Source organism: Thunnus albacares, chromosome 1 (genome assembly GCF_914725855.1).
Source record: "Thunnus albacares chromosome 1, fThuAlb1.1, whole genome shotgun sequence".
Lineage (NCBI taxonomy): Eukaryota > Metazoa > Chordata > Actinopteri > Scombriformes > Scombridae > Thunnus > Thunnus albacares.
This window is the reverse complement of record NC_058106.1, coordinates 25,335,066-25,362,559: the sequence shown is the minus strand read 5'-3', so window position 1 is coordinate 25,362,559 and position 27,494 is coordinate 25,335,066. Positions and strand designations below refer to the sequence as shown.

Genomic DNA, 27,494 nt, shown 5'->3' with positions numbered 1-27,494 from the left:
TCTCTAATCTACCAAATAGGCGGAACTTGCTGGTGATGGAAAGTCCAGTGACAAACGGGGTGTCAATTAGTGGAGAACTTTCACCGGTGAGGATCTTTACGCAGCACAAGGTAACTAAAGCAATTTGATGCTTTATTTGATCTAACTCCATAAGTTTTTCTCATATTTATCGACATTAATTTAACTTATTTGGTGAGTCTGGAGGTTGTCGGTTTCGCAGTGGTTCCACGTGTACTCTTAATTTATCAGTGTAACAAAGTTGTGCCATTTCATTAGAGTTGTGCGTTTTGCTTGTGCAGAAGCTACAGATGGAGTGGCGCCAGCAGACCAGTGTCAGCTGTGCAGACGCCTTCAGCGAGGCTCAACGCTGGATAGAGGTATGGTTTATTATAGCTCATTTAGTTTGTTTGCTGCTGACACGTGTAGCTGTTTCTGCTAAACATCATTTATCCTTTTGCAAACACCACGAACATTTGACCAGTCTGTCATTTAACCCCTTTTAGTGACCGCAAATGTTTAGTTTAGTTTGTGGCAATCATTTCAAAATCACCTTTCTACATAGTTTGGATCAGTAAGAGTTCCACTCACTAACAAGTGCTGCTGATGCTGATAGTCTTGTAAATGACTCAACACTCATAAAACTCAACTGAGGCACCATTACCTTTGAGTACAAATGCAAAATATACCTTGATAAGACTCAGGTAAGAGTGAGTTTGCATCCTGACACAGAGAAGCCAGGTGTTAAGAGTCCTCTACAGATAAAATAATTTGACTGCAGGACTCACTCAACTTCAGAGGGATATGCAACATGGAAGGAAGGCAGATAATTGGTTACTGTGATGTTTAAAAACATGGGTAAAGATTGCTCATATCACAAGACCCCACATTTCAGCCTTAACTTTAGTGATCTTTGCTTGCTTTGACAGTCGGTACTAGCTTGTTGCACACTTCATGTGGTTAATGTGATTGGCACATGTGGGTTTTGTCATGCACACAGTGTGTTTGTGGAGGATTTGGTTTTAAACCAACACATATTCTATTCGGTTAGAGGCTGCTCCTGTCCAGGCATTGTACAAGTTGTAGATTGTGGCCACTGAATGTTGACCAACTCTAAATGGAACCATTAATGTCAATTGTGTCTGAGTGGATCATTATGAGAATCCTGTCCAGCACTTTCTTGGCAGTACGCCCATGCCAATTTTACCCATCTATTTTCCTGCGCTGCTGAATGAAAGGATGGATAAACAGTGAAGAGGTGTGAATGTGTGTGTCAGACAGGAGGGAAGCAAGGCATGCTGCTTTTAAGAAAATAATTGATGTTATAAACTCTTCCTAGTGCCAAACCACAATGGGGGAATTTGCTAACACTAATAATTTGTGTTACAGATTACAGAATAATATATAATATATATATACAATATGTCAATATATTCAAATGTCCAAAGGTTGTTGCTGTTCATCATTAGCTCGGCACCAGCAGCAATTACACATAAATGTTTGCTGAATTCCTACTGGACTCTGGAAAAATTAAGAATGGATGTGCCCCTTTCACTTTATGTAAGCAGGCCATTTAGTTTCTAGTGAATTCAGGAGCAGCGCCAATCCATTTTTAAGCAGGTGTTATCACATAGATTCAGTAAGAATGCCTATATTTTCTTACAAAGTGATACAATTGCCTTGTTTGATCCTTGTTGGGTTTGTAAAACTCACTATTGCAAATGAGGCTGAGAAGTTTGCAAGCAACACTTAAAAACACATGTTTGAAATCCATTGGATGTGTAGCTTCAGTGGGGCAATTGTTTCTCGAAAACACCAATTAAGGTTTGGTGCTGTAACACCAAAATCACGTGATAGGGTTTTATACCATGTTAACGTGGCTATGCATTGTTTGTATGATTCCACTGAGAAGCATCCGCATCTACCAAAAACAAACTGGTTGCGGATTCCTGGAGGGACTAATTAGTGAGAAGAATAGCCTTTTGGGGCCCTCTGTTAGTTATGGAGCTGAGCCTTAATAGCCCCATTTTTGTGTCCTCATTACAAAGCCCCCTTGCCTTGTGCATGCATCTGCCATGTAAAATCATTTAGGTTATGTTGTATTGTTTGTTTTTGACTAAAAACATCTTTTGAATTTTTTTGTGGGAGTGATTGTCTACATGCATTTTTTATGGCTCACTGTTTTGCTTGGTAGATATTTTGTGATTATTTGTGCAGAAAGATAATTTAAACCATGCTTTTGTGCAGCAGTTGGAGGATTTTGAGCAGTTTAAGCTAAATCTTAACTGCACCCAGCTCACTTAATGCACTGTTTTACTCTTGAACTACAAAAGAAGGAAATGCTATTCATTGCGGACTAGAGGATTATTTTAATTAACTTCATCCAGGACCTTGTTTTCCTATTTTTTTTTGTTATGGTTGGGTTTTTTTCCCCCCACTAGCTGTCACTGAACAGCATTATGTGTATTTTACCAGGAGTGCACAACCGAACATTGTGATTAGAATACTTTTAACACTGTAACAACCACATTGCAATTTAAGAACAGTGTTAGTTTACCTTTAATTGTCATTGTGTTGTTTCTTTTTCAGTTTACTACAGTTTGTGTCAGCACTTAGTGATGCTATTGTGGAGCTTGTATAGAATATAGCCTGAACAATACTGGATTTTTGAGGCCTATATTTTTATTTTTTTTCCAAATGCATTGCAGAAACATTTTTGATTTTGAAGCCTTAAATTGATTATTTTAAATTTGCAATGAAGATGCATACTGAGAGGAATATCTAGGAGTTGAAAAATGAAGTCAAACATAACTTTGACATTTCTGTACCAACATTTCTTGTTATTTATCGACTGACACATATGCTGATACCACGATATGTGCAGTAAACTAAACTCCGCCAACATTTCGGGTGAATATATCTAGCAGGTTTTTAGTATAAAATCCTGTTTTTAATTGCCATCTACTGCTTGATGTGAGTGGTGTTTCTCAGTTGGCGGTTCGCATTTACAGACTATCCACTTGAATGTGTCATCACAATACTGAAGCATCCTACTTGTCAACTACTGTAACTCACACTAATTAAAAAACAAGTAAACAGCAACACATAGGCGTTTCAAGTAATGAAAAGACAGAAAATGTAGTTGTGGGGTCCCATTGCACTGTGAGTGTTTGTTTTTGGGGTTTAAATGTTAAGAGACTGCATCGGACCTCCAGGTGTGTATTGGAAATTGGCACTCCTGCCAAACTGGAAAACATAAATTTCCATGGCAGAGCACAGTGAGCAAACTTTGACCACAGTTATGATTTATTAACAATGTTTGTGTTGTTTTTTGGGGGTTTTTTTTAGGAAGTGACTGGAAAATCTTTTGGTTGCAATGACTTCCGTGCTGCTCTGGAGAATGGAGTGCTACTTTGCGAGTGAGTAATGATCGGGTGTGTAACTGGCTAGCCTAGTTTCAGAACATCCCTGAATCAACTAAAATTGTACTTGCATGAAAGCTGTTCATTATGCCTAGACATGCATAAGTTAAGATGAACAAGAAAATAAAGGGCCATGTCATTAATGAAATTTATTTGAAATTCATTCTTTGGAGTGTAAGAAAGCTAGCTAGCTTCATTCAAGATCTGATAGTCTCTTCTTAGATCCACTCAGGTATTAGGCATGTTGACACACACACACCTGAGGCTAGCGGCAATATAAGTGAGACCCCAGCTGAACAAATTGGACTGAATATGATTTGGCCCGGGCCCAATTGGAATTCCAGGTCATGCTTTCTCTCTGCCTTTTGTTGATGCTGGTGGAATTGCTTTTGTTTCTTTTTTTAATGTATATTTTGGAAGTTAAAGTTAGGATTATTAGGCCCATTCTATTTAGCTTCCTTTTGTGGAATGGGATCCTGGTGATACAATATACACTGGTTCTCAAACATGTTAAACTGGAATATTTTTAATAGAGCCTGAAGTTATATCGATTGGCTGATATTGGCCTAATATATCGGTATTGGCATGCATGTTGTCCGATATGCGCCAATATTTTTTTTAATTATAGTTATTTATAATTATTAAATTCCCAGTGAAGTTTACTGTGCACTGATGTCATTTTGGACAATAAACAAAATATCTGTAAAATATCCTGCCTCCATTACATATCTTTGTCACAAGTGTTTGATATTTTAGGGATCATTGCAAAAAATGTGAATATATATATCAGTTTGTTTTTTTTTACTCCCTAATATCGGTATCAGTATCCGCCCCAAAAATACAGTATTAATCGGGCTCTAATTTTCAATATGTATTGTTTTCACTTTTAGCCTGATCAACCAATTAAAACCTGGCATAATCAAGAGAGTAAACAGGCTTTCTACTCCCATTGCTGGCCTGGTGAGTATTAGATTTTACAGTTCAGCCATCTTGTGTGTGTGTGTGTGTGTGTGTGTGTGTGTGTGTGTGTGTGTGTATTGGGTATAATGCAAGTAAGTACATAAGATTTAAGATGGCAGCTGCTAGCCAGGAAGTTTTGACACTTTGTGTGGTTTCCTGCTAAAGGCAGCGAGAGACGATGTTACCACAATTTGAATGATCCTGAAACTGCATATCTGTGTGGCAACCTAACTGCTGAATATGTAATTTTTTTTTTTTTTTTTTTTTTTTTATCGAGCATAAATGCAAATGCAGATTTTTATTTTGGCTCCAGGCTGTGTTTTGATGGCTTCATACAAGTATAATTGCTAAAACTGCCCAGAGCTAGAGCAGGGAAAGATCAATTGCTGCCTCCCATCAGGGGCCAATAAATAGACAGAGCCCAACAGTGGATGCTTTGAGTGGTTGTGGTGTGTGAGATGCAGATACAGCAGAGAATCAGCAGTTACTTTGACAGCCTAAAGGACCACAGTGGTGGTTTTGCATGTGTTAACCTATTAAACATATTTGACATTACAACTGACATTTTCCAAAATGTACCATACAGTAGGTGTCCGTATTGATTTTCTACCCTTCAAGTAACCATTTAAATACATACAGAATAAATTAACTGTTTGTAGATCTTTTAAATTTAGTTGACAATGGTAATTAATATAGTGAAGCAATTAGCTTCTTTTTTATTTTTGGTAAACATATGTTACAATTGCATGATAAACTTGAGTTACATGTAATTTAAAAAAAAAAAAAATCAATATAACAAGAATCATACATTCTTCAAGTATCAACTGTCTCCTTTTCTTGTCTCTTTGATTTTGATCCCCAGGATAATGTGAATGTATTCCTGAAAGCCTGTGGAAAACTCGGACTAAATGAGTCACAGCTGTTTCACCCAGGAGACCTGCAGGACCTGTCCACTCGTGTGACACTCAGGTACTTGTCTTTAAATAGCAGTGTTTTATCAAAAGTGTATGTGCGAACATGCGTGCTTATACAATATATTTGTCAGGCTTAAAGCCTTTAAATCAGTCGTTTGACTCCTTAAACGTAACACCCATGCCATTTTGTATTGTTTGATTAAATACATTAAAATAATGTCTGAAATAAGCTTCATAGATTGGCTGTGTTGAGCACATTTAATGTAAGGTGTTTATTTACTGGAGCAGGATGTGCTGAAAAAGGCTTATACTTTGTTCATGAGTCTCATAGCTGCTTTGCATTTATAAAGCCATGAGCTTTGTTCAGCTAGGTGCTGCTTTATACGAGTTGATAGCCTGTTCTCTATAAATTCTGATAAGCAGCTGATTAGTAAAACATTGCAAATGAGAAGGACTGAGATGTCACTGTTGGTTTCTATTTTTTTTTTTTTTTCTTGACAACACCTCTTCATCTTTCACTCCCTGAAATGCACGCCTGACATACAAATCAGGTCTTTGTTAGCCTGACATGTAATTGCATTTTAGTGATGTTACTGTATGTGCGGTCATAAATTGCAGCACTAGGAAAGTCACACTTGTCTCTAGATAATAATTAAAGTCTTTCCTGTTATTTTAGGCGAGATGAAAGCAACAGACGACTCAAAAATGTAAGTAATGGAGCTTAACAAAGTTTGATCAGAAAGTCTCCTTAATTTATTCACATTCTAAGCCACACATTTTGTCTCCTATCAATTATATATATTTTATTGTTTCCCTCTATTGTCATATACATTTTAAAATCTTAGAGGCAACTCTTTTCTGCTCCATTTCACCTAGTAAAATATTTATAAAGTTACGACTGAACTTCTTGTACATTACATGGGAACCAGTCATTAAAAAACATCCTTATCAGCCCAACTACCTGTACCTGTAGCACTGCTTCCTGATCCTGATGCCAACATCCCACCAGCATTAGCATCATGACTCCATCCAGAATCACAGTGATGATGGTGAAGGGGGTTATTTTTTGCTGATTTTAGTTTGGGACTCATCCCAATAGTCTGGCAATGACTCCAAATAGTCTGTGCCAAAATATAGTGTTATTTTTCAACACAGTGCCTTATATCCATGTGTTGGTCTCTCCTGATTTGAATATGTGAGCTTTTGTTTGTGGGGAACATGTGAATGTTTGTGCACGCTTGTGTGCACTGCTGGTATTTTACATGTTTCTCAGCTTATGAGCTTGTTTGTTTATCAGGGAAGCTTCATTTGAATCACACAATAGCTGACAACTTGGGCCCAGTAATGAGGCTGTTTGTCAGAGCACTCTGTCTTTGAACTGTGTGTAGCATTTTTCTTTGAATTAACCAATTGGGGTCAATTTGTATCCATTGAAATCCAGTTTCATGCAGGTCTCCTCTCATGCAGGTTTCATAAACCTTTAATTTTTGAAACATGAAATTATTGGCATGATTTTTATAGTGGTTTAAGGACTCCTAAATGATATACCAAGATTAAAATCATAGGTGCCAAATAATAAATGGCATCAAGCTGTGATGATCTGCTGCATGCAAAGTAGTGCTATCCTGGCAAGAGGTAGAGCAAGAATAATGATCTTCTCCTGTCCTTATGTTTAAGACTAAAATGAGCCCAGAAATAAACACTTATTCTCAAGTTGTACACATTTTAAAATAAATTTAGCTGCACCCACTGGCTCAAATGGGTTTAATCTGCAAACAGAAGACTACAGCCAGGCTTTGTTAGGCTTTTTCATACACTGTGGGCTATACTCAGGCACAGCAGTGTTAGGAGGTATTTGGTCATTAACCAAAGTATTGGACAAATTTTGACCAGATGGTGGCACTAGATGAAAAGCGAAGGAGTCATCAAAGTGATTACAATTCATCCTGAGGGGGGCATGAATGTGTGTAGGGATGGGGTCCAATAGCATTTTATTGAATTCAAATCCAATATTGAATCCACTCAACAAATCCAAATTCCTTATTGAGACTTATTAGATTTACCTTTCAGCATTTGAAGGCTAAAATAACTCAGCTCTTAAAGATGTCTAATCACCTGGTTGGCAGGGGAGGCAGAAACGCTACAGTTTTTAGTGGCAGCCTAATTAATGTTCACAACCTGTAACTACAACCTGAAAATGAGATGAGCAGCATAATATATGAAATGTTAATTAAGTGTATCTGACACATTCAATTAACAGCTGTAGCCTTCACAAGCTATGTACCCCAAATACTGAAGGTCTTGATTCAGAACTATTAGGTTGATGAGATAGAAATGTTGATATGAATCAAAGCTTAACTGGCAGATTCTTAAACTGGCACGAGGTGATCAGCTAGAGTCACTGCTCTGTGAAACTAGAAAAACACACAGTGCACTCACGGCCCTTCAGGGGTGTCTTTTCACTCAAGCATCCTTTGGTTGAATACAGACACTGGCTGCAGAGATCAAGTCACAGAGTACAGCCAAACTTTTCAATTTAGCCTTTGTGTGATGTTTATTAGCTACAGCTGATCTGCTGTCGGTGATGTCTGTCATTTCAACCAGAGACTGCGAAGGTCGGCTAGAAACAAGAAGCCTGATACCTTTACTTTCCATTGCTCTTTGCTAATGACAAAGAGTGAGGAAAGATAAGATCAAAGATGATTTGATAAGAGATTTGCTAGCATCAGAGGTTAACAAATCCTGTGCTGATCGGGAACCAGATCCAAAATACATCTAACTATCAGATGTGTGTACCAAATTTCATGTTAACCCACTCAATAGTTGATGAGACCACTAATAACAACAAACTTCAACCTTGACCAAGTGGACCATGAATGTCTGTACAAAATTGCATGGCAATCCATCAAATATTATATTATACAGATTTTTCAGTCAAGTGGTGGACCAAACGGCCGACAGATCTGGCATTCCCCTAGAGCCACTAGCATGGATAAAAACAGCATATAATTGTGAGGTTATACATCATATGTACTCCTTTTTATTAAGTGATATTGGTATTCTACTGTGACATTGACTCAAAAATGTGAGAGATGATTTCTGTATTCACTGAATGCTTTCAATTAAGTGGTAAATTAGCTGCTACTGTAATATCCATAAAGAGGCATTTATTACCACTCAACATTCTGATCTTTCTGTCTAGCATTGTGCTATCAAATATTTAGTAAATTCCATCAACTCTCAAGGTCCTACATGGATTTTTTTTTTTAAATCTGACTGCTCTATGATGACTTTGTTAAGATACAGATAGAGAAATTATGACATAGTGTTGTGGATATCCCTTTTCAACACAGGCTGCTGCTCTGCCAGGGAGAAAGGCAGTCCGTCAAAAAAATATCCCTCGCCTCAAGGCAAATGAGAAATAAATCGTGTCCAAAATGCTTTGCTTGCTGAAATAATAAAACACTAAATGCCAGGAAGAGGCCTATATTTCACAAGGCTTTACTCACTGTCTTTACTAATGGTTGTCAGATATGTGTCTGACTGTCAACAGTATTCTTGTAAAGGCCATGGTCTCTGCCTCTCTCGTATTTCTTATGGGTGATGCTGTCGGGAGGGTGGATCCATGTGCTGTGGTGGAGAATGTAAAAACAAATTGTCTAGCTGGCTGTTTGTCAGACTCATTTTATAATTTTTTATTGGCAGAATTACAATATTCACACAATCCTTTTCACAATCCTTTTTCGTGGTACTGTTTATCATTCTCTCTTAGATCTTTCTCAGTGTACTCTCCTCTCCCAGGAGTTGTAGGTCAGCTCACAGTTAGGTTAACCTTGTTTTTCCCCTGTGTATTTTTAGTTGGGTAACTCATTGCTGCTTGGTGTCATTTGATTTTCATGAGATCATATCTGTTTACTAAATTGATTAAATTCAGTTTTATTTGTTAAGTTGTTGCCCACCCTTGTGCCAATCCTAGATTTCAATCTGCAGAACTGTACATAAACAAATTTTTCATTGAACTTCAGAAAACTGTCTCTTTGGTTTGGTTGGAACCAGATTTGGTTTATGTTGTGCTCTAGCCACCCCAAGACAGGTAAAAACAGTTTTGTGTGTTTGGATGCTCCACATGTCTTGTCTGCTGTGTTCCAGGTTCTGATCACAATCTACTGGTTGGGTCGCAAGGCTCATTTAGATACATTCTACAGTGGTCCTCATCTTAACTTCAAGGCCTTTGAAGGGCTGTTAGGGTTGGCTTTATCCAAGGTAGGCTCCTCTTTTAGGCTTTTTATATAGTAGTAGTCTTTATGTTTTTTATTTTTTTTCTCAACTACATTAACCCTGCATTTTCAATCAGGCTCTAGATGAGGGCAGTAATGTGTTTGTGAAAGACGGCGGATACAAAGAGTGCTGTTTCCCAGAGAGAGAGGAATTTCGGCACATGAGACCGAGCTATAAGAGAGTGAACTCTATGGACAGCATCGACTCGCTGGACTCCCGGGCTCTCCGCCAAAACAGTGAAGGTACATTTTTTTTGTGGATTCTCAATACAATCTCCTTATTCTGAATAGTTAGTCCACACCACACCACCTGAAATGTGAATCTCTTTTTGTTTTGGGATAGAAGAGATGACTGGAGTAACACGGTCACCCATAGTGGCACCATTTTTCTTTTTGATTTGCACTTTATTTGATGCAGTATGGGACTCTGTTGTTAAGGCTCTTCTCCTTGTTCAGATTATCACTGGTTATAAAGATTTCATTTAATTCCTAACTAATCTCTATACACGGATATCTACATATGAATGCAGAATCTGTAGGCAAGGGGGCAATATTTTGGTACCAGAAGTGTTCTGGTTTCCGTTTGTAGTCACAGTAGTATTAACCAGTTATGTTAGAGTGGGCTTTGGTTGCATGCAGGTGAACAGTCCGTGTAGAGAGGAAAAGAGGTGGAACACATTAGCACACGGAAGATGAAGACTTGGTCTGTATATCCGTCATCAGGATATCCACTGGCTACACGGGAACCCCTGAAATATTGGCCATTGACCCCAGAGGCTAAATCGCTTGCAGACAGACAGCCGATTCCAGGATTGATTCCTTATAAATTGTTGTAATTTTTGCTGAAATAGAGGGCAACATGGTAACACAGTCCTGCCTGCTATGGTCATTCTGCAAGAAATGCCACAACAGAAATGTATTTATTAAAATCCCATTAATTACAACAAATTTTTACTATTCCATAAGCACTCAACTTGTGCATGATCAACCTGTTTTTATCAAGAACATTCTGAAAGCTGCTGATGCCCTATTTTTTTCTGTCATCTGTCTGCCATGCTTGGGCTCAGTAGAAGTCAGTGATAGATTGTGGCAAGTTCCACACAGTCGTGATAGGTGTGTGTGTGTGTGTGTGTGTGTGTGTGAGAAAGAGAGAGAGATGGGAGAGGGTAAAATACTTTGCCCAATGCTCCGTAAAGGCTTGGCTGTGAAGACTCAGTCATTCACTAAAGGTTCCTCTCACGTTATAATGTTTGGACTTTCTCTTTTAATTTAACTATAATCTCAGCTGAGTCAATTTTCTTTTTTAGTTGGTTTAATTTCCAGTCTTTTATTACTTTCCAAACTTGTATCTTTTCTCTTGTTCATACCTGTATGTCTCTTTCTGTCCGTGCGGTCTCCAGGTTGTGGAAGTGACGCAGAAGCTGAGCAGGTGTTCAGGATGGCGACAACGCGGCACTCAGCCCAGCAAACCAAAAGCTATATCCCAACACCACTCCTACGGAGAAAACAAGGACGAGAGGAGAATGGAAGGGGCTGTGCTAGTCCCCTCGCCAGGTACCGTCTGAAAATGAGTCGGCTACATAAAAGGTTCACAAGCTGCCACTAACTCACTTAACCATAGCTGCCTAGTAAGTAATGGGCTGTAGTTGATCTCTGAATCTCTGTAGTTGATTGTTTTAGTGTTTATTGCACATTTTTGCATAATACCATTTAGGATGATATGGGACAGTAAAAACAAGATTAAGAGTCTACAGCTATATAAGGCTTTAGTTTGGCACAGTGATACTTTGAGCTACATGCTAACATGCTCACAGTGACAATGCTAACATGCGGAAGTTACCAAATTAAGGATCTTAGTTTGCTATGTTGGCATGCTAACAATTGCTAAGTGCTCAAAACCATAAATCTTAGCCTGCTGGTGGAAGTAGAGGAAAAGTATCACAAAACTCAGTCGGATTCATCCTCTGGGGATTTTTTGTCTGTCTAAACTGTCATGGCAGTCCATCTAATAGGTGTTGAGATATTTTAGTCTGGACCAAAGTGGTGGACCTGCCAACAGACTTGACATTTCCATCCCTAGAGCCATGCCGCAAGCATGGCTCAAAAAATGCTGTGGTGAGGAGAGAACTGGATTCAAAGATATATCTATTCATCCTTAATATAATGACAAGTGTTTTTAGTTGAAATGTATTTTCTTACTAATGTCATTGTGGTTAAATCAGTTTAAAGTCTGCCGAGCTTTCAGCCAGTTTGGATAATATATTATTGTGGTATTTAAACCTTGTATTATTTATTTCCTGCTAAAATCAGAATGACTTTTCACCTAGACTGAGCGGTTGAGCAATGTTTCACGTTCATAAATCACACAAATGCTTTCTTTTAGCACTTGACAAAAGTTGCTGTTTTGAACAGCACCAAACAAGCCTGTGCTCTTGTTGTCAACATGATTGAAGTTCCTTTTTTGAAGTATTTTTTTGTGGTGAGAATTTGGGCAACATAGTTATTATAAACTTTGAAGTTATTTTTTGAAGTATATTTGAGATTTGCTGTTGTCTGTGGTTATTTTTTTTTTAAGCAACAATCTTGCAAAAGTGACTTAATCTATATAGCCTCTAGTCACCATAGTAACAGTGACTCTGAAGAATATGACAGGACAAGCCCCAGACTTCAAATGGATCACCAGGAGAGACACATTTTGGTCAGCAGCCCCATATGCCCCCTGACTAAACAGACATTCATCACTCCCAGGTCAGATGTGCACTGCTCAACAAACAACAGTAACTATTTTTTCAGATTTTGATGTCTGTATACAAAATTTCATGTGGCAGGCCATGGTCTTGGCAGTAAGCTCTCTGCTCATCCTATTAGGCAGTTCAGCATAGAGCTGATATATAAAGAACTCAGGATGTCAGTGCTGTGCCTGGCTCTGCTAATACTCAGCCCAACTACCTGCTGCTCCACTGCATGGAAATAGAAGAGCCTTGTGTAACCCCACTCTAAAAAAAAAGGCTGAATTTGCCTCTATGCATTAATCATCACTCACACTTCTGCCTTTTTAACATTTGGAACAGTTTTGCACTGTCAGAGATCATTTCTGAGATACTTGGTATTATTATTTATTTATCCGAAAGCTATACCTACGTGATCTGACACCATGAGCTGTGAATAAACAGACATGGTATTACCACTCTTTGCTGCAGCAATGAAGATGCCCCATTCTCCTCTCAACCCCACCTCACTTTGTCTTCTCCTGAGTGGGCCATTGTCGATGAAGAGCTTTTTCTGCAAGCTCTGTGTGAGGAAGACTCTGAGGACGATTACACTGAGGCAGACCCTGTACTAGATGACTTGTACGCCCGCCGAGTGCAGCAGGCCCTTCATCAGACATCTGCTAACCCCAACTATGACCGCTTCTTGCCTCGATATTGGACACCTGAAGAGGAGATCCGTGTCCGCAGGATCTACCTTGGCTCCCAGAGAAGACCATGGTATCGTAAAATGCAAGGCTTAAGGTCTGTTGGCTGTTATTAGTGCTCTATGACGCGAAGCAGTGCTGAAATGCAAGTTTGAAAGCATATCTGCTTGAAACTAATACCAGGCAAAGATGAAACTGCAGTTTTGTACTGTTATATGCTTAACGTGCAAAGTTATTGGTGCATTGCTTGAGCAGCGAGTAATAATTGATGACTTAAAAGTAGCTAAAACGTCACATGGCATGCTTTACAGGCTGTGTTTTATCCTCTAATATGAAACATAAATATAACTTTTTTTTTTTTTTTGTCTGTTTGCATGTCCTTTGATTGTGGTTTTTGACTATAGTATAGATAATAGTTTATGAATCCAGTTTGACTACACTAGCAAACTAAGTCCTAGTTTGCAAGGCACAGGGGATTAGCTAGTTTGCAAGAAAAACTAAATAAGTTAAAACTGCTGAACCCTCCATCTTGCATATTTCCCTATTTTCAGATTTTTTTAATTTTTTGTTAAATCATGTTCTACTCATTTCATGTATCTTCTCTTCCTTTTCCTTGACTGTAGCCATAAAGCATTGGATTCTTCTGAGGAAAAGTTTGATTTTGACCTCATTTCATGGCTTGTGACATCTGCCGCTCTACAAAACATCTCTGCCACACCTGAAGAGCCTCAAAACCATTGCTAAGAATCCCTTTTTCCAAGCCTCAACATGTGCTGAAGATCCATATTGAACACACACAGAGTCCCAAACACAAAAATCATACACACTGTACATGCTGACACAAGCTCTCATACACATATTATAGTTAACGTGGCACCTAATATTTGCATCTGCAAACCTGTAATGCATCAGGAAAACTACATAGTTTTCGATAAGATAAGTACATTTGGCTCTTTTATGAAATACGCGTTTCAGGAAGTTACAAAGTGTACTTTGAGTTTCTACTGTTACTGATTAATGTTGTCCTAGGTATTGCATGTTGTATTATCTGCCATTCACTCTGGCACCTTTTTTTTTTTTAGTGCTGATGTGAGAACTTTTTGACAGAATCTTGCTGAGTGACTCATTAGTTCATAATGGCTTAAAAGATGACTCATGGTTTATGTAATAATTTGATAGCCTTAACAGAATGATGTGATTCATAACACCTTTTGTGCCAGCACTAATGTTTTCCAGTTTACTGTCTGTGTGAATATGGCTTTGGTGTAGAAAATAAATGTCCGTGTGGGTCAATAAAGTAAATATTGTGGAGCATATAAGTTGTTGCATTGAATGCTCTTTTTTTTCTGCAAAAATCTTCTGCATGGGTTAATGTACATTATTGGGTTTATCTGTCAATGGTAAGTTTGATTTACAACTGTGGCACTAAAGTCACGTGTTGTATCCATTAAATAAAATTGCCTTTTTAAATCAATTTATATAATGCCACTTCCTCTAAAGGTGTTTTTTTTTTTTTTTTTCAGTGGAATAGCCAGAGATTCATCATTTGCTACTATGCACTTGGTTACTTTATTATACCACATGCCTTATATTTGGCTGTTTAATGGCGTTTATCAGTCTTCATGTCTGTTTCTTTGGTTCTGTAGAGCATCTCAAATCCAGGTCAAACCTGGAAGATCAGTTCAGGTCAACCCTGGCTGGATTTGGTGAGTCCTGAAATGCAGGTTTTGAGCATAGAATTGGAGCAAAGATGTCTGAGACTGCTATGACCATAATTGCTTTGGTGCTGCTTCATGTTTTTGTGCTTCTCTTGTATTCAGCTTACCTACAAAGAGAATTAAGCCGCACATATCATTTGCTTGTTCCTGAAGATGGAGCACTTGGTATACCACCCACTATTAATTTTCTGGGCAGAGACTTGTTTGTAGAATTCATGACAAACTACAAGATTGTTTGTAATCACAGTCTTGGTTCCTCCCATAAAATTATGTCGGAGTTTTGATACACCACCTGCTAAATTCTGTTGTAAGTTATTTAAATATGACGTCTGACAACATCTGTTGCCCGCAGCAGTGCTACAGTATTACTTGTTACAAGTCAGAGCTGTTGTGTTATCCAGACAGCAACATCTGTTGCCATTTATACTGCTGTGTTACTTGACTTGCATGCTACTCTGCTGCTCGCACTTGGCTAAGGATTCTGTTGCTTGGATGCAGAATGTGGTGTGTGCAGTTGTTAGTGCTATGGCATGCTGTGTGTGCGTGTGTGTGAGAGAGAAAAAGCTGGCATCAAGCACATACAGTCGCTCAGTGCAAAATCGCACGTTGTACGCATGTATGCTTATTCTGCTATGCAGCGTTGAAAAATGCCACTTCTCATGCAACATAAAGCTGCAGTGACATCTACATATTGTTTTTGAATACAATCTTTGGTGCCATCTATATCCTGCATTATTAAATTCCATGTCCTCTGTCTTTGTCTGTAACAGGAGTAAATCACTGAGTGACATCCCAATGGTATACCCTGTGCGTAAAGTTCCTAGTGGGAATACCATTTTCGATGTGGGCCAGGACACTGGCACGGCAAGGGAGTGGAATAAAGAAAACAAACGAAGGAGCAGTGTCGCTGCCAAGGACAGCGAAGCTCAGTGGCAAGATGTAAGTCAAAAGAAAAGTCTATTAACCACAAAATGATGGCTTTATAGAGTCTGACCATTCAAAAAAAAAAGATTAGCTCTGAAATATTAATAATGACATCACATTGTATTGAATGGTTATAAATTGTTTTTTGGCTAATACATTTGTGTCAGGACTTGACAAAGTGGAAGAATCGTCGCAGGAGCACCAAGACTGATCTTCGCAGGAAGTCGCAAGACCGAGAGCATGTCATTAACCAGATGACCAATGGGGCTGTGACTGACTTTAAGAATGACACACAGGGTGGACGACTCAAGAGGTAAGTTCCTACCAAACATGCTATAATGTCTTAAGCATACGCTTTAAACCCTTTGGCTACCAAGCTTTTATATAAAGTGCATGTAAGGCTGCTGACCTAACTTAATAACTGATCAGTATGACAGAGTGAACTCATGTAATATGACACATCTCCCCCCTCCCCATCTTTTCTGCGTCCTTCATTACATTGGCTCCTCTTCCCTTACATGCTGATTCCCCAGAGACCAGCAGTCCCCACGCAGGCATAATCTTGCCCCCCGTCCTTACTCCACCTCTCCTCCATCAAAATCATCAAGCTCTGATCTCCGACCACATACTCGAGCTCTGCTGGCCCGCAGCTACGCCACAGAGGCACCCTTCAGCCCCACAGCTCCAAATAGCCACCATAACTCGGCCCACACGCAGGTAAGCTTGGAGTTCAATTCTGTTTTACCTTGCTGACCTGTGTTGACATTAGTATACTTGGCAGGGCGGTAATGAGAATGTCTGTGAATGACAGCAGAAATTATTCTTCAAGTACTACTTCAGTTTAGCAATATAACATTAACATAACATTTTTGATCTGGACATGAACATGGTAGATCTGTACCCAGTGTTGACTTATTTCTTCTCAGGGATCATCAGTTGAAGCAATGCCTGCCTCTGATGGAAACATCTTGGGAGAGGAGACCCACCTCACCTCTTTGGCTTCAGATGGAGCAGGAGTAACCACACCTTCTCTGGACTATCCTTTCAGCTCCCAGACACAAGTCAAAGCCCAGGGCAGCCCAGCTCCATTCCAGCTCACATCTGAACCAGTTCAGCCAGAAAATGGTTTCACTGTCCAAATCTCCCCTCTGGTCACAACAATAATGCCAAATGACACCACAAAATCAACCGGCAGCAGGGATCCTACTGCAGCTCTGTCAAGTCACAAGGAACTTCCTCTCAGCATGGATCCACAGGTTCCCACTTTCGGCCCTGATACAGTTAACCAGGCAGCTGTTGATGCTCTGGAAGACTTGTCGTACCAGAAGTCAGAAGAAGAGAGCCAGAAGACATCTTTGGAACCAGCTGCAGAGCAAGGCAGAGGTCAACAGGCTGCAAGCCTCTACACGTACTTGTCCAGGACTGGGTCGTGGTCCGGCTCAGCCAGCCTTCCCCGTGGTTACCGGAGGTCCGAAGGCTCATCTCGTCTCTCCTCTGTCATCACAGCCAGACCTTTTGGGACAAAGCAGTCCAGGGTGTCCTCACTGCCGAGACTCTGCAATGTGAGTTTGCTCTGTTGCTTTTTTAATTTAAGGAAGTTTAAAGGTGCCTTGTGCAGTTTTCTTGCAAACAAATTTATGTTTATATTCAGTGCTACTCACAATGCATTGTCTTTATGAGGGACATTTGTTAGGTCTCAAAGAAAAAGCACTATCAAAGCTTTTTTTTATCCTGCATCGTTTGAATTCATTTTTGCTGGCTTACAGCCATCGTCTTCTTCTTTGCCTTTGTTGCCGCATTACTACACTTCTCTGCACATTACTGCCACCCACTGTCAATCAGTGTAATGGTGTGAAACCAGTGGCAAGAATTCATATCGAATGCCCAATGCAAACAAAATGGAGACCCATCCCCCATTTTTTTTTTTTTTTTTTTTTTTTTAATGTTTATATATTAACACCCCATGCTGTTTTTCCTGAAATCCTAAATATTTTATTCGTAACTTTTGGCATACAAGTATGCATACATAAAACATTTAACCAGTAATGCCAATCACACACTTGTTGTTTTTCACTGCCATTCTTGCTTTGAAACACTAATGGATTTCCATTACCAACCCTGTCACTTTTCAACAGTGGATCTCAATGATTCACTCAGGCTTTACATCCTGTTTCAACTCAAAATGTGTCCGAATTTGAAATCAAGATGCTCTTAAAATGCTGGTGATTATGATGATGGAGAATGACAGCAGGGCAGACATAAACAGTAGAGATAAGTCTACATCTCTACAGTGAAAATTGAAAATATTCTCCCATCTAGTAGCTTTTAAAGTGGAAGGGCCTCCCAACCACTGATTTTATTTTACATAGTCTAGACAGTTATAATTCATGCCTTACTGGAGTTTAATGTGCAGGAAGGTGCATAGGGACGTGTTAAGTCGGCCAAATTGGCTGAAGCTAGTTAATGTAATGAGAGCATTTCCTGTGTGTGTGTGTGTGTGTGTGTGTGTGTGTGTGTGTGTGTGTGTGGGTGGACTGATGTATGTGTGTATTATATGTGAGTGAGCTTGTGTTACCTTTGTTTTCTTGGATTGCCTTCCTCATTAATAATAGAAATGCTGCTGCACTATTGTTAATAGTGTCAACTCTCTACAAGATGAAAAGTTTTTACTCTCACTGTATGTGCATCTTTACAGTTCACTTCCAAAGGCAGGATTTTGAATCCCTCTTATCTTAGTATGGTCACATTTTAATGCTGGAGAGTAAATGATTGGATTTCTGTTCTGTCCTTCTGAGCATATCTTTTTTTTTTACTCTTGTTTATAGGTAGATGATAACCAGGGTGTGCTGTTGAATAGTGAGAAAGAGAGATCTCTTTCTCCACCCGGCGGATCTTTGCTGAAAAGACAGATTGCGACTGGCCATCTGAGGGGTCAATACCAGGCTTCAATCAGACAGAAGAAAGCTAACCAAGCAAAGCAGAATGGTAAACAACAGGCGGAAGAGGGAAAAGGTGCCAGTCTTTCCAGCCAGACCTCCTTCCAGACCAATGGCTACTACCATCAGCCCTACCAAACCCAGCTTCTGCCACAGCCTTATTTAAACCCTCAGTCCCAACAAAACAAAACCTTGACATCTAGTGCCAGTATAGACCTCCCAAAGGTATGTTTGTCCTATGCTTATTTATTGATCCAACTGTAAAGCCTTAAACATCTTTGAAATGTCTAATGTTGGAATCTAGAATTTAACGATATTGGATAGAACTGTAATGTTTATAATCGGGGTTTATCAGATCATTTACATTTATTAGTTTGCTAATGACAGTGCCCATTGATAGATAGAAAAAATAAATGAGCCAGAGTTGTCCTGAAGAAGACAGTCTAATGAAGGGGAAAGATAAAAACTTGTCAAGTGGAAAAACTTGTTTTATCTTACTGGCACATGACCTTTGGTGACTTCATGGTAACTTCCACCTGAGCAGAGGTCTAATCAGCCAGATACAAAACACCTGTGCAGGTGTGCAGGCCTTCAACAAGTATCAGACTTAAAAGGTGTTAATATGTGCATATTCTCTAAATTACCAGATTATTTTTTAGAAGCTTATAATGTTAAGTCTTTGATGCTATTCAGTTTTTTTTTTTAATATTCTGCTGTTCTTAAATAAAAAAATAAAATAAAAAGGGGTTGACAAAACCTTAGAAACACCTTTCAGTGTAATGTAATAAAACACAATACTGCCACTAACCACAGACATTACCACGGAGCTGACACCAAAAAAAACCTGAACCTAGGGCTGCAAATAACAGTTATTTTCATTATTGACTAATCTATAGATTATTTTCTCAGTCAGTTGATTATTCGTGTCTGTAAAATGTCAGCGAATTGTGAAAATTTTTCAAAATGTTTTTGTCTGACTAACGGTCCAAAATCCAAAGACAATCAGTTTATTATCATAGAAGGATATAAAAACCAGAAAATAGTCACATTTTGGAATCTGGAACCAATGAAGTTAAACATTTTTACTTTAAAAAATTACTTAAACGATTATTTGATTATCTGCCAAAGTTAATTTTCTGTTGATCAACGTAATCGATTAATCGTTGCAGCTCTACCTGAATATTATAAATTCTGTTCACAAAGATGGAGTTTGTTGCAGGGTCATTGTGCACTACAGTGTGCCTAATAAACTCATCACTTGGTGTATCCCTTACTATACTTCTGTAGCAGGCCTCTGAAGTCTCTGGTTTCCACCAGGAAGCACAGGACATTGGATCAATGGGTGTCACCTTTACATATATATGTATGTGTGCGTGTGTGTGTTTCAGGTGGATCACAGTGACATGAGAGTGAGTCTTATTCTTAAACCCAACAGTAGACCAGACTTTGGTTTCCAGATTCATTGGGACTCCACTGGGGCTAGAGTCAAATTTATTCAACCTGGTAAGACTTTTTTTCTATATTTAACTCTGGTTTGTTGACAATTTGGCACACTAAAATTAAATTTATGGTTAACATGGTATTGAGAATTAAGTGTTTGCTTGGTACCCTGTACTCTGAAACAAGGACATTTCAGTGATGGGGACGTTGCATATTTGTACTCGCATAATGTTTTCTGCTCTTCCAGGAAGTGATTTGTTCTCATAGCCTGCACTTATTGTAGAAAGAGAATGGTAATGCAAGACTCTGACAGTTTACAGCACAGAGTACAAAGTGGCACAACAGAAACACAAAATTGAAGTTATTGAGGTAATTTGTTGAGAGCAGCTAAATGGTTAGAGTGCAGAATGTTATTTTTTATAGCTCCTGAAAGCAGCTTTTTTTTTTTTTTTTTAAGGATTTTATTGTGCAAACAGATTTAAATACCAGCATACATGAACAGGGAAATTGGATGTTAATTTTCACTAACATGCTATTTCAGCATTTGTGTGCATTTATTGTATGTGCTTAAAAGACAAAACAAACTACAACATGTAGCTAGTGATTTTAAAGGCAACCATGAATATTTAAACAGATGTGAGAGAGGTGTCACTTACTTGCCGCTATATCATTTTGGCTTACTGACCTACTTTTTTCAACTTGGAACAGCAACCTTCCTCTCAGTACTGCAGCTTCTTTCTCAGTATGTGCTAAGAAAATCATTTCTGAAGCTGGTACCTTTTTTTTTTTTTTTTTTAAATGTTTAGCTGTCTTCGCTCTCATCTTTCTTCATTTTCCTGATGCTTGTGCCTCACTCCTCAGGCAGCCTGGCGGAGCTTGGCCAGCTGTGTGTGGACGATGAGATCATGGCTGTTGATGGAGTCGCAGTGGCACACATGAGCTACAACCAGTGGGAGGATAAAATGACATCTGCCCTGCAAACTGGCAGTCTGACCATGGACATTCGACGCTACGGCAACAAGGGTAAGATAACGAACCAAAAAAAGACAGTTGTGCCTTTCACCACCTCCTGAAGTCATCTACTGTTTGCAATCAATTAACCACTTATAACCAAAGGTCACAAAAGTTACTTTGCAATGCAAATTAGTTTTGATGGCTGGTTGTTTTCATTAGATTGGAGCACCAGTGAGGGGAGTCATCACAACCAGCCAGGTCAGAGCAGGATGACCCTCAATCTGACTGCTGCGGCGCCCATTCTGATAGGTTATCCTGATCACCATGCCAACAGTGCTGCCTCTGCAGAAACCACAGTGACAAAATTGTCCAAATTCAATGGGCAGACAGACAATGTGAGGAACGTTTTCAGTCTAATATTGATGCAGAAACCCCCGATTCTGATAGTGTTGCTCTGAGTGCTGCTTATCAGGTAAATCTTGATGTTCTTTCACCTGTGCAGGTTATACAAGGTAAACTCATGGATGGTGATTTTGCTGACAACTACAGCACAACCATAAGTAAAGGTAATAGCAACCATGAAATCAAAATCATTCAAAAGATTACAAAGATCTGTAAGAAATAACTCTTCACGTACAGTATGCGCTTTTGTAATTCTTTTTTTAAAACCTTATTCCTCCTTCATCCTCATGTAGATTATAATATTACTAGGAAAAATCAGAAAAGGAGGACAGAATTTTTCAAAAAGAAAGGTAAACTACAAGTCAAGCTTAAATTTCTTAGTTGCTTTGGTGGCTGGTGCTTGGCTTAGTTAACTGCAAGATACTGAAAGATGTACATTTTCATTGCCCTTTATAAGAATTTACTTGAAAGGCACTAATTATGGAAGAAGACAGAAGATTTAAATAAAGTACAGTGGTTGTCATGATACCAGGATAGTATCTTCAACCATATTTTAATTAAAGCAGCCTATCTCAAACTATAAAAATGGTTAAAGGGTAACAATTCTAAATGTTCAGCATATCTCACCATCAAAAAGCCATTAAAGATTTATGCTAACTGGGGCAAAAAACAAACAAACAAACAACAAAACAGTGCTCTTCTTTGTGCAGCTCTTGGCACAACTTGACCTAGCAGAGGTCATAGCACCAAGGTCTATAATGTACTATGTGTGCAGCAGAAACCTCTCTTAGTGTAATTCAATGTTCTGTTTTTGTTTTTAATCAGCTTTAAACTTTTTAAACATCTAATTTTTGCACATTGACTGATTTGTAACACTGTCTTTTTGTTGTTGTTAATGAATCTGATGTGTGTCTCGCTACAATGGCTTCTCACTTCAGGCTCTGCAGGGTTCAGCTCATGGGTTTACTTATGCGGTAAATGTTTGCACTGTGCATACTGTGATGCTTTTGGTGTCCTTTTAACAGCATGCATGTAGAAACTGCTGCTTGCTGTGGAGCATCATCAGTACTACAGTATTTGTGTTTGTCATACAGTGTGTGAATACCTTTTTCTTTATTTATTATGGCATGCTTAAGACTTTGCATGTTTCTTGTGCAGCGTTATTAAGTTTGGGATACATTAGCACATGTGCATATTTACAATACAGATGTGCTCATCTTTTAGTGTGAGGGGTCTACAGATTTAATCTTAACTACAATCATCTATTCACAGACATGGAAGACCCTATATTTATTGATGTTTGATACTCACGACCAGATATTTAAAGCTAACTCCAGCTCTGGAGGCTATGCAAAGTGTAAAGTTCATGTTGATGCTGTTTCTGGCTGTGCTCTACAGTGAGAGGCTGCAAAGATTTGTCAAGTGTGTAATATCTAGTGTGAACCCAGGCAAATACGAACAAAAATACAAAATGCACTGCATATAAATAGATCCATTGTGTCATGTAGGGCTTTTTTTGAGAATCTTGGATTCTTAGTCTTCTAACATGTCCCCAACCTGTGTGTGTGATGTAAGACCTATATGATGTTTATCTTTTGGACATGCTGTATGGTGGTCTTTTTACTGACCTTTTATTTTCTCACACAGGAGGTTCAGAATCTGCAATATCTGATGTAAGTCACCATACAACTTGATCAAAGGGTATTTGTATACCGCAGTGTGATCATGTTTGAGCCTACAGTCTGTCTGTGCATCATCAGCTCCAGGTGCCATCCCTCAGCCCCTCCTCATCCAGCTGGTCGTGGGACCGTGAAGAGGATCGCCGGCGTCAGGAGAAGTGGCAGGAAGAGCAGGAGCGCCTCCTACAGGTGAAGACTATTCCAAGCACAGAACAGCACTAAGGAAGAAATCACTCCCTGTTAACACATCTTAATCTTCATTTAAATTTTAGTTGAATTTGGAAATGTGTCTGTGCTTGTGTCTTTGAATGTTTTAGGAGCAATATCAGCGGGATCAGGAGAGGCTGGAGGCAGAGTGGCGGAAGGCACAACAGGATGCAATGGAGGAGCAGTGCAGGAAACCAGGGGTAATGTCATTTGGTACAGATAGTTATAAGTGAGGGATCATAAACATTGTAATTGATTCTGACTTCACTTATTTACTTTAATGAAATCAATATCAAAAGGATTAGTTGGTATGAGAAATTCACCCCAAATGTGTGCATTAAGGCTGTGGCCCCTGTTTGAGAGTGTTATGTCTTAATTAATTAACTTTATTAACCCAATTTTTTGGGTTAATAATTGTTTATTATTCAGATGATACTGAGTCTCGTCAAAAGTCTTCGACACTTAGACTCTACAGGGAGATTTTGTAATCAAGGGACATCAGTTCTGAGCAGCAGCAAGATAAATCCCCCATGGAGTCCAGACACTGGTGGTGGTGGTGACTGATGACTTCTGCTGAGACTGATAAGGCTGATGAGGTTGATGAAGTGATGCACTGATAAATCTGCAAAGACTGGATGGTGATGGGGAGCATGAAAGCACTACGGTAGAGAGGAAGAAAACATATTTTAAAAGACAGCTGCAAGACGATAGGCTGACAATGTAGATGTGTCTCCGTGCTATTGGTTAGATGTGACCAGCTGACGTCTCAATTGATGGCCCCAGGCAATGACAGCAAGGAAATTATGAGTGAGCATGCGTAAAAGATGGGAATGATAGATGGTTTGAGAAATAAAACTACAGACCTGAGCGTGCAAAAGATAGTCTTCATGACTGAACCTTCACTAAAGCTCCAATTCATGTATTTTGATACAGAACACCTTTGAGATGACCAATGGTGGTGAGAGCCCTGCCAGACACCGCCACGTGAATGGATTGACAAACAAAACCAGAGAAGAAGAGCAGAGACCTGAAAGAGATGAGCTTAAAGAAGCAGTGTCTAAAGCTCAAAGTAACACACAAAGAGTGCAGAATGACAAAATCACTCAACAAGACTGGTAAACCTTTATTCTACTTGTTTTGTAAATTAATTTATTTCCTTGCCAAATGTAAGAATCATATTTCGCATAACTACTGAAAGCACGGTTGGAGGAACTTGTTTTTCTGATTTGTCATAATTTTTTCTACACTGCTACCGCATGGTGCTGACTCTGCTGCCCTTCTTGCTGCTTTTGCTGGGTCTTATTGCTGCTAATGCTATATGTCAGGGCTGAGGGCTCCTGCGGATTTGCTCAGCTGTCTCCTGCACACAGGTCAGAACAAGCTTAGCTCAGTTTCTTAATATTCCGCTTTTGGCATAATGGTCAGAGTGTAATGATGGCTTGTTTATTGAAAGTAGTATGAAGCAAGATGATGGGATGTTATCTACGGCTTCCTTCTTAATAATTTGGATTGTCTGTCGCTCCCATAGGACAAAGTCCTTGTCTACGCCTGCATTAGCTGGACCCCACAAACAGCCAAGAGGTCAGTACACCTTATCTGTCATAATATTCCCCTCTTTTCTGGTGTCCTGGGCTAACCCTACCTAAAACTTTGATTGGTTTAGGTGATCAGAGGAAAAGAAAAGGGCAAAGTGTGTCTAAAGTTGAGCAAGAAAGGCAGCAGATTTTGGAAGAGATGAAGAAGAGGACTCAGCTTCTGACTGACAACAGTTGGATACGTCAGCGCAGCAGCAGTTTTTACAGGGAGCCAATCTATGTTGGGGTTCCCATGAAGAGGTGGGTTCTGTATTTTGTACCAAATTGGACTCCACTGCACCTCAGCCAGCTGTTTGTTTTCACTAAGTTTGGTTATGACATTTCCTTCTTTTGTCCTCTTACTTCTGTTTTCTGAACTGTGACATCTTGCCTGCAGGTATGAGTCTCTGGACAACCTTGATATGTTGCGTCAGTCCCCAATCCCGACCGCTACGTTTAGTTACCCCCGTCCACACTCAGCTGCGGCAGGTTACTGCGCCCCGAGTAGGAACTCCTACTCCCGCTACAGCACTGGAGCAATATCATCCCAGAGAAATCCACCTGTGGACTCCTATCATGGCAGGTAATAAAATAAAGATCCTGTGTGTCTTGTGCATGGTGTAGTGTGTCACTGTCTTTATCTTGTCTATTTTATACTGTTAACATGTGCTGCCCCAGGATGGTCAGTGGCAGGCGGACTTGCTGTGTGTGTGAGCGTGCCCTGGGTAGTGGGGCAGCCATGGTCATTGAGGCCCTTAGCCTCTGCTTCCACCTCACCTGTTTCCAGGTGAGAGGCCACGAGCGGGTTGTGGTGCGGTCACATTAGCTGCAATCACTACAAATATTAACTCTAATTCACCTCTATGAAAGTGTTTCCTGTTCGGAGTTCACTGTCATTTAACTTTGAACTGTGAATTCACAAAGTCGGCCAGTAGAAATAGTCTTGTGTCCATGTTGCACATCCATGGTATAACATCACATTCCTTTTTTGTTGGGGGACAGTTTCACTGAACTGAAGGCCATTGTGACCGTTTCTTTAGTCTGGTCAGCAGGAGTCTTGTATCAGTAGTTCATCATTTAATCATAAACCTTATTAGCACCTAGCAGGAGCATATCTGACACCTTTCTATGCTTCTTCCTTTCCTAGCCAGTCCATAGAGGGCACCTGGCCTGGTGGTCTTGTTTTGTGTAGTATTTCTATGTGCCATTTCTGTGTCAGTCTCTACTTTTCTGCATATGAGTGGTGGAGAGGAAGAAGCCAGCCCACTGTCCTGCTGCTCTTTTTAGATGCTTATTGTGAAAATCACCATCTACAGATTTAGTTGACCCACATTCATTAGCATGTAGATGTAAAAATGGATTGACTTCTGCAACCTTCTGCTTCCTGTGAGTTAGAGACACACGTACCACTCACAGTATATAAATATTTAATGTGTTTTTATGCAAAAAAAAACAAAGCTTTGCTGTTCTGTTCTCAGGTGGCAGACAATCTGGTGAAATGATTTAGAAACAAAGGCACACATTTTGTTCAGCTGGATTTTTCTCATATGGTCTCTGATTCTTTTCTCACTTCTCCCTCCTCTCAGTGTGTGGGCTGCCAGCAACATCTCGGAGGAACAGAGACTAGAGTCCAGGTTCGGATTCAAAATGGGAAGCCCTACTGTGAGCCCTGCTATTTCCAACTCAAGTGTGAGTATTGGTCATTGCGAGACAATGACCTTCATTGATTTTTCTCAGAAACATATTACACCTCACAGTTTCTGTATATAATTTCACTACTGTTCACGGATCGCTGTTTTTTATTCAGATAATTCTTTGGCTCTTTTATGGTCCATTTCTTTTTTGAAAAAGACAGGAATTAATCTTAATCATACACTTAAACCAAATTTGCTTGCAGTATTTGGAAAAACTAGTCTGGGCTTAACTCATTATACGGGAAACCAACCTTTTAGTGTGTTTTTCAAGTAAAATCAATTAATTTCTAATGTTTTATTAACATTTTAGCCACTGATGCGCCCTCCATGTGACCAGAATGCAGTTCTCCATATTACAGAGTAAGCAACTGAATGGGAATCACTGTTGGATAAAACTCTAATGAAAGCACAGTGGGCACATCATCCACACAGCCAAACCATGACTTTTGTGTCCTAATTGCTGGTAAAACTGGTCTCTGTGATGTAAGCAAAGTAGATTCTTACTGGCTATTTTTAATCAAACATGGTACTTAGCTTGTCTGTCTTTTTTCCTGCTAATTTATTTCCAAGAAAGCTCTACTTAGAAATAAAATAAATGACATAAAGAAATAATGAGTTGTTAGGGTTTGATTAATGGATTTATTTTAATGTTAGTGTTTCTGTTTGTTTATATGTGTGTCATCTTTATCTTTGCCCATGAATGCATCACAGATGTTGTCAGTTTTTTTTTGTTTGTTTGTTTTTGTTTGTTTTTTGCCTATTAATGTAACTCATGTATGGAAGCACATTTTAATTTGTATTGATGCACTTTTCCTTCTGTTGTAATCTCACCAAGTGCACTTTGGGATAAATCGGTTACATATTTCTCACATAAAATGGGCATCTTAACTGAAATGTTTTTCTGTAAATAAAGTGCACTGAACCTAATTCATAAGGGTTTTAATTGTTGTTCATTTGTGTACCACATGGTGGCATCATCGG

General features: G+C 39.3%; 1 protein-coding gene across 5 annotated transcripts; it reads left to right on the top strand.

The window, feature by feature from the left end:
- On the top strand, positions 1 to 27,440 carry LOC122982535 (LIM domain only protein 7-like). 5 transcript variants are annotated; one of them, XM_044351896.1, is made up of 30 exons: positions 1 to 110; positions 300 to 377; positions 3,346 to 3,416; positions 4,310 to 4,379; positions 5,242 to 5,348; positions 5,970 to 6,000; positions 9,443 to 9,556; positions 9,648 to 9,813; positions 10,971 to 11,124; positions 14,632 to 14,691; positions 15,474 to 15,642; positions 15,795 to 15,940; positions 16,161 to 16,344; positions 16,554 to 17,189; positions 18,453 to 18,788; positions 19,952 to 20,066; positions 20,865 to 21,026; positions 21,177 to 21,352; positions 21,460 to 21,523; positions 23,007 to 23,032; positions 23,120 to 23,227; positions 23,356 to 23,445; positions 24,179 to 24,360; positions 24,571 to 24,615; positions 24,774 to 24,826; positions 24,909 to 25,080; positions 25,217 to 25,402; positions 25,498 to 25,606; positions 26,406 to 26,508; positions 26,824 to 27,440. In XM_044351896.1, exons 1-30 carry the CDS (start codon positions 36 to 38, stop codon positions 26,844 to 26,846), a joined length of 4,011 nt encoding a protein of 1,336 aa, XP_044207831.1. In that variant the 5' UTR covers positions 1 to 35; the 3' UTR covers positions 26,847 to 27,440. The 5 variants fall into 5 exon arrangements, with proteins under 5 accessions (XP_044207831.1, XP_044207846.1, XP_044207837.1 ...); XM_044351911.1 differs by lacking the exon at positions 14,632 to 14,691; XM_044351902.1 differs by lacking the exon at positions 24,571 to 24,615.
- The last annotated feature ends 54 nt before the right edge of the window (positions 27,441 to 27,494 follow it).